Genomic DNA, 8,094 nt, shown 5'->3' on the forward strand with positions numbered 1-8,094 from the left:
AATGTTTATTTGACGTGTTTTAAGATAATTTTTAATTGAAAAAGCAATTGTAAAATGCATTAAGCATATGAAGGTGTTAATATAACCAGCCTAATTTCAACGCCCGCCCTTTTTAATTGCTATTGCCCTGTACCAAGCGGTAGAGATGCTCTTAACGACGTGATATGCTCTTAACGACGTGATAGTGTCAGTATTGAAATCATGTGTTCACACCCTTGACTCGTTCGGCAGGGTTAGAAAAAAGAAAAAGAAAAAGAAATAGTGGAATTGAGTCCCATCTCCCTCTCATGAGTCATTAGTCGTTTCCGGCGTTTCATTTTATTCTAGGGTTTGTTTCTTCACTCTCTGGCTCTACAAATCCCCAAAATCCATGGCCGAGATCATGAACATGCCCGTCGATTCCTTGGACCGTCGTTCTGATCGCAAAGACAAGTCCTCCGAAGATCCCCAATCCCCGCCGCAGGAAGCACCAGTTCCGCCTCCGCCTGCCGCACCCTCGCGAAGGCGCGACAGGGACGAAAGGGACAGAGGCAGAGACGATAGGGACCTCGACCGCCCTCCCAGTCGGCGCCCCGATTACTACGATCGAAATCGCTCCCCTCCGCCTCCTGCTATTCGAGAGAGGGATAGAGATAGAGAGAGGGACTATAAGCGCCGGGGCAGCCTCAGTCCTCCACCCCCTTTTAGGGACCGCAGGCACTCTCCGCCACGGAGGTCTCCTCCACCTCCGTTCAAGCGGTCTAGGAGGGAAGATGGAGGGTATGATGGCAGGAGAGGGAGTCCCAGAGGAGGGTTTGGACCTGGGGATAGGAGGTGAGTGAGTTTTGTTGGTTTTCCTTGAGTTTTACTACTGGTTGCAGATGATTTTGTGCTTCTATTTTCTGATTGTGTTCTGAGAGAATACGAGGGAATAAGTTAGTGGGTGGAGAAGTTGAAGCATTGCATTTTGACCTCGTCGCGAATTTGAAAATGGAGGGAGATTTGAGGATGTAAACCAAATTTTGTCCCCAATTATTTCTATTTGTAAGACCCATAATTGCATTTGATGGCTCCATCATACAAAAATGTTACAGGAACATAGTTTTTGGCAATGAACCTTGGGTTGAGTACATGGCCTCTTGATAATCTTTGCTGAAAAATAAAGCGGTTGAATACATGATCCTTGTGGGTTCTTTGTAAAATTCAGATCTAAATTTTTTGTTTGGTGGATATCCGGCCTTCGTAGTTTGAAATGTTTGCCTGGCTTGTAATTTTGCAGAGATTTATCTTTTTCATATGGCCACAAGTAATTCATCTCTTGATTTATTGTCTTCGGGTGGTTGGAAGGTAGCTGTGATGAGCATTCTAGTGGCATCAATTTTTGTGGAAACTTTATATATAAAAAAAAAGAATTAGAGTGATTATGCAAAATGAGTTTCCTGTAGTTTCTTATCAAAAATTGGGGATAAGCCTGATTTCTGTTTATCATAACCAGCCTTAATACACTGGCAACGTGGATGCAATTAATTAATTACTTTTAACAAATAAAGGGAAAAATGCCTTGATCTTAGAGGAGGAAGGGGACTCGAATGTGTCTCTTGCTGTAGATGCACCTTGTGTTTTAAACTACTGTCATGCTGTATGCCATTGCTGGTACCTTTAATGCTTATGTGGTCTTGCAGTTGCATATCTGTTGGATCTTTTGGCCTATTTCTTAGTTCAGTTTATGGTTGGTTTTCCTACAGTATAGAGTTTGAAATATTTGGCACTTTATATAGTGCTGTCTTTGTTGTTGAATTTTCTTGAACATTGTTCATTTGTTTTGATGCACAGGTTGGGATATGATTATCCAGGTGGATACGATCGTGAGATGGGGGTTAGACCTGCTTATGGTGACGAAAGACCTCATGGTCGGTATGTTGGACGCCCATCTGGCGGCTATGGTCCTGGTGGTAAGTGCCTAAATCTTTTTCAGTGACTTTTTACAGGTTGGTGTGGGTTTCTTCTAGTCTTAATAATAATATGAAGAAATTTATATGTGTTAAATGTGATTTAGAGGTAGCTATTGCTCTGTGATCAAGTGACAAGTGATTGGAAGATTATGGATGATAAGATACGTATCCTAATTATTAAAGTCATGTAGTTTTCTTATGTGGTGAGCTCTAAATGGGAGGTTCAGTGTGAAGCTGATCAAACTTCCAATATGATCCAAAAGCTTTCTTAAAATCTTTGACCATCTGATCTGACATAGTGTTAAGGAAGTATGCAGTTTAAGCTAATTCAATGGTACAAGAGTCTGATATATGTTGTTGGGAACCACTTAATGTTTATAAATTTTGGTCTTAGAAATTTTAATATTTTTAATTAGAAAATTTTGGTCTTCTTCCTTATTCTCAGACTGGGATTCAGGAAGGGGTGGTTATGGTGATGCTTCCAGCACTGGGACTACTCAAAGGTTAGTTGATCCTGTACGTTAGTTCTATTTTTACTCATTATGTATAGTTGCTTATCCCTTTTTGTATTTTGTATTTCTGTTTTTTTGGGTATGTTTATGATAGTTATTTTTTGCTTACTTAGAATGAAAAGTTAAAATGATTTCTATTGTTTATCTATTATTTGGTTCTCAGAACTATCCATTAGTTCGGGATTCTTAACTTTATCAAAATTGAAATGTTAACCGAACTTCAAAGTGGTATTTAGGGAACTTTGTTATTCAGCATCATAATACATGCCAATAATTGATTTGGCTTTTCTCCTTTTCTTTTGTAGTTGTTTTTGTTTTTGTTTTGCAAATCTTTAATTAAGGTTGCGTAGGCTAGATTACTAGCATTCTAATTTTTAACTGGATGATTGTTGAAGCCTACGAATAAGGTTACGCTTGTTGAATTGCTTAGATTAGTCTGTACAGTATACTGTCTGGTGACTGTAGCTTAATGCTTGCATGATCTATATTATTGAAATGTCTTGTTTAAATTCAAGGATCAACTGATGCAAGGCTATGAAAATGTCATAATTTTCACTTTATAAGTGATTACAAATAGGTGTTATCTCTCTCTCTTTTCCATGGTTTTTCTAGTGAAATAAAATAAGTATAGGTATTGGAGAATGATTTTTGGTTTTTATTTGGTTTAATTTGATTTGTTTTTAAATCTACTATGCTCCTTCTTGTCATTCAACTTAAATAAACCTTCTGTCAAGCTTGACTGTTTATTGATTCTCTTAATTAATTGGTAACTTTGGGTTGGGGATATATTCTTTTCACCGAGTTATGTGTCATACTGAATAACTTTTCAGGGAAGGGTTGATGTCATACAAACAATTTATTCAGGAGCTTGAAGATGACATTCTTCCATCTGAAGCTGAGCGCAGGTACAGAATGGAGTAATTGTAATGCACATTACATTTTTTTTTGCTTAACTTATGATTTTGAAGAATATGGTGGTGATTGCAACTTATTATTATGCAGATATCAAGAATACAAGACAGAATATGTGTCCACCCAGAAGCGAGCTTATTTTAATGCTCATAAAGATGAGGACTGGTAACAGCATTTTACTTTGTTTCTTTCCTTTACCTAACATGTGTCCTTCTAACAGAACTAGCTTGTATTTGTAGGCTGAAAGACAAATATCATCCCACAAATCTGCTCACTGTTATCGAAAGGTGTGCACTGCTTACGTTTTCAATTAAACAAAACTTTATGCACTTACGCAGAATTTTGTTGGTGGAAATGTTTTCAAGTGTTTCATTTTGCTGGGATGATGTAATATGAAACTGATATTGTCATTTTTTTATCGTAACTCTACTAAACTGTTCTTGTGGCATTTCTTTCTAGGAGGAACGAACTTGCACAAAAAGTAGCAAAAGATTTTCTGCTTGATCTACAGAGTGGGACCTTGGACTTGTAAGAACTGTCTACACCTTGTATGTATGTTTGATTATGTCTTATGTCTATTAAAGCAGGCTGATAGTATTTTGGTCTTGGGTGCAGAGGCCCAGGTGTCAATTCTGCAGCTTCAAATAAACCAGGACACAATAGTGAACCAAATTCTGAAGATGAAACTGACGTGGGTGGCAAGCGGAAACGGCCTGGCAGGGAACCAAATAAAGAAAATGTTCTTCTTTCAGCTGCTCCTAAGGCTCACCCAGTCAGTTCTGAGCCTAGACGTATACAAGTAGACATTGAACTAGCGCAGGCCCTTGTTCGCAAACTTGACTCTGAAAAAGGAATTGTGGAAAACATTTTATATGGACCTGATAATGACAAAAATAGAGAAAAATTGCATGGTGGCTCCACGGGCCCTGTTATTATAATACGGGGTTTGACATCTGTAAAGGGCTTGGAGGGCATTGAACTACTAGATACTCTTATTACTTATCTGTGGCGCATCCATGGTTTAGATTATTACGGAATGAGTGAATCAAACGAAGCTAAGGGTCTACGGCATGTGAGAGCAGAGGGGAAGAGTTCCAATCTGACTAGTAATGGAAATGAGTGGGAAGAGAAATTAGACTTGCGTTGGCAAGAAAGGTTGCAGAGTCAAGATCCCTTGGAAATAATGACTGCTAAGGAAAAGATAGATACTACTGCTTCCGAATCCTTGGATCCCTATGTTCGGAAGATCAGGGATGAAAAGTATGGCTGGAAGTATGGTTGTGGAGCCAAGGGTTGCACAAAGCTCTTTCATGCTGCTGAGTTTGTGCACAAACATCTTAAATTGAAACACCCTGAACTTGTGATGGAGGTGACTTCCAAACTGCGCGAGGAGCTGTATTTCCAGAATTATATGAAGTATGCATTTTCTATTTAAAGTAAAAGAACTATGCAAGTTTTTTTTTTTTTTTTTTTTTTTTTTTTTGAGTACATCAATATTTTACACTAAGGGGAGGGGGAGTTCGGTTAAGCCACACAATGGGCAACCTAATTTAGTATAAAAGAACCATGCAAGTTGCTATCATGTTATTCTTTGGATTCAACTAGTCATCAAGTTTCTCTCTTTATGTGGTTTTTAACAATATATTTTCATGCACAGTGATGTGGATGCACCTGGTGGAACTCCTATTATGCAGCAACCTGTACTGGTAAGAATCTTAAAAATCAACATATTAATGTTTCTACTATGGCTGTGTACATTATACCTTTCCTATGTTTGCAATTGCAATATATGCACCCAGGAAACAAATTGGTAACATAATATTAGGTTTTTGCCTCCATCCTCTCTCTCTCTCTCCCTATCTCTCTATGCAATTCAAGGTTTAATAAAGACTTGGGATGTTAGAAACTTGACCGGTTGGCATTGTTATAGTTTATTACATGACTATGTGGTCTTTTTCAAACTGTATATTTTCTAAGTTTCATTAGTCTTTCCATACAGGAGGCAGATAAAATTGAGACAAGAATAACCTACTGATAATCCCAATATCACAATGAAATGAATCATATGATCTCTAAATGCATCTAAATGGAAATAATATTTATAGGACAATACCCGAGCAGACTTTTATGTTTGCTTTCTTATAGTTGAGATGCATTTCTGTATGCGCGTAGGGACAAAACCTGCTTTGACTTTGGTTTTTCCCCCCATTTAAAAGTGCATAGTTTTGGTTGTATCAATCAATATCTGTTTTGTCTTGCTTAGAGTTGTTATGCTATTTTTGTAGGATACTAGTTATAAATGCGTAAATTTGTAGCTTGTCCATTTTTTCTTGGTACCTCTTTCGAAACATCATGTCATGATTGGGTTATTCATATGATAAGCTAGCATTAGGATTATTCGGAACTGGGTGTACTAGTTTTACTAGTTCGTTTTCCTTTATTTCACAAACTTCGCAGTAGTCTATTGCAGGAAACTTATTTCTATTAATATTTCAAATTGTTGGTTAAATATGTTATTCCTCTAAAAATCATTTTTCATGTTATAGTTAGCGTTGTATTTGATTCACTCTTGTCATGCTGATTTTGTCATTTCTAGAGGGACAAACCACAGAGGCGCAGGCCTGTAGAGAATAGATTGAAAGACGAACGTGGTAACCGTAGAGAACGAGACAATCGAGTCAATGGTGGTGAGAGATTTGATAGGTCTGAGAACATGCAATCAAGTGAATTCCAGCCCAATAATGATGGTCCAGATGGAGGGAATCCTGATGAACCGATGTTTGATAATTTTGGTGGGCAAGGAATGCGTGTTGGTCCTCCTTTCCCATCGGATATACCGCCACCGCCTGTATTGATGCCTGTGCCTGGTGCTGGGTATGTTCACAATTATTTGACATTTTTTTTTCATTATATTTGAAATGGCATTGGTCTCTCTCTCATTTTCTTTTCATTCCTTCTTTGAGATCAAATAACGTATTGTTTTTATTGCAGCCCGTTAGGACCTTTTGTTCCTGCTCCTCCTGAAGTTGCAATGCAAATGTTGCGAGATCAAGGTGGTCCTCCACCTTTTGAAGGTAGTGGTAGAAATGTGTGGTCTGGACCCCAAATGAGTGGGCCGTCCCCAATTCTTGCTTTATCTCCAGCTTTTCGACAGGATCCTCGACGTTTAAGAAGGTAACTTATGTTTGAAAATAATTGAACTGTAGGCTTCCTTACGGATCTGGTGATTGGTGTTGGAGCCAAGCGCAGTATATATTGGTTTTCTGGTTGAAACTTTTAGTGATGCTAGTAATTAGATTTAATTATGTTCCTTAACTTTCAGACGTTGAGGGAAATAAGTTCACAAGTGTGTTGCTTATCTGCTTGGTTTCCACTCTCCCTTTGTGTTCTTTGTAGGGAAAATCTTCTACTAGCTTAACCAGAAATAATTGTAAATAATTGATTACAACTTACATGGGATGTATGAATGCCAAACTTGTGTATTATCCCTGAATTTGGTGACGGGGTATATCTGCTTAGCTGTAGTCTGGGTTTTCTTTTTAGCCTTTTAACTTTTTCGGTTTGGTTTCTCTTTTTCCATGCATTGGCGTGATTGGTTTATATGGTTGTTGGTGCTATTATTGTTGGTACGGTCAAACCTGCTTTAGTATTATACGTCATAGCATATATATTAATAAAGCAGCATAAAAGACAGTCATGTGATTGTCGAGTGTTGGTGCTTCGCTTCTTTGTCAGTAAATTAGTGTCTTATTTTCCCCCTTTGGTGTTGGTGGAACTTATTTGCCAGTGTAACCAAAAATGAAAAGTTGACTTGTTTGCCAGTTATTCCACTGTCAAAAATGGAGATAACACGATATTCAACTTTTTGGTTTTTGATCGCCAACAGTATCAATATTTTTGTTAATTATAAGGCTGTAGACACGAATTATTGATCATATTTTTAATTTATGCAGTTATCAAGATCTAGATGCCCCAGAAGATGAAGTGACAGTGATAGACTACAGGAGCTTGTAGATATTTTTGTTGGCAGGATGGTTATAAACTTGAACTCTGTATGTCCTGCATATTATTTCCAGGCAAAGGCAACTCCCGTACGGTCTCTCGAGGTCATTCACTGAAAGTTTGTTGCATCTTGACTTTGACTGCATTTTGAAATTGTAGTAAAATGACTAGCAGGACATGGGCCCTGAGAATCCACTGCTCTTTTTCGTTGATGGGTGCTGCTGAGATGTGCTGGGGATGTAAGTCATGTTTTTTTGCTCCACTTTTGAAATATTGAGAGGTACCGACGATGCGTATTTTTGAGTTCCGAGTGGGAAATGTTGATGTGTCTTAGAAATCATAATGGCTGGCTGTAAATCGGAGTTGTAGACACCATAGATTCCAGATGCCTTTGCATTTGTTTCCTTTCCATCTTATTGGGTTAAATTGTTAACGACTAATACTGAACTGTAGATTAGTTAGTCATTTGTTTCTCAAGTAAAGACCTTTTTCTTTGTTCAAATTATTCTCATTAATCATTACTGTCTCGGGTCTGAAGCACGCGGTACTGGTGGTGTGTTTCGGAAATTTCATCATCTTCTTCCCCCTGTATTTTGGGTTTGGAAGTGATCCGGTTCGTTTTGGTCGTTTTATTCTGTCTAGTAAACGGTTACTACGCTTGAATTTATTGACTGTTACCAGTGTTGATAAAGTACGGAGAGGCGTGAATTTGCTAGTTCCCTGCTCATTTGCTTCAG

At 38.1% G+C, this 8,094-nt stretch overlaps 1 protein-coding gene across 1 annotated transcript; it reads left to right on the forward strand.

The window, feature by feature from the left end:
* The first annotated feature begins 242 nt into the window (after positions 1-242).
* LOC125471159 (serrate RNA effector molecule-like) lies at positions 243-7,859 on the forward strand. Its single transcript, XM_048571279.1, has 12 exons — positions 243-813; positions 1,813-1,931; positions 2,377-2,434; positions 3,274-3,348; positions 3,446-3,520; positions 3,595-3,642; positions 3,815-3,883; positions 3,971-4,771; positions 5,013-5,061; positions 5,952-6,229; positions 6,347-6,529; positions 7,309-7,859. The coding sequence occupies exons 1-12, from the start codon at positions 371-373 to the stop codon at positions 7,367-7,369; spliced, it is 2,259 nt and encodes a 752-aa protein (XP_048427236.1). The 5' UTR covers positions 243-370; the 3' UTR covers positions 7,370-7,859.
* Positions 7,860-8,094: the final 235 nt, after the last annotated feature.

Source organism: the organism of the source record quoted next, unplaced genomic scaffold, assembly GCF_019419815.1.
Source record: "Pyrus x bretschneideri cultivar Hongxiangsu unplaced genomic scaffold, Pyrus_bretschneideri_v1 Contig58, whole genome shotgun sequence".
Classification (NCBI taxonomy): Eukaryota; Viridiplantae; Streptophyta; class Magnoliopsida; order Rosales; family Rosaceae; genus Pyrus; species Pyrus x bretschneideri.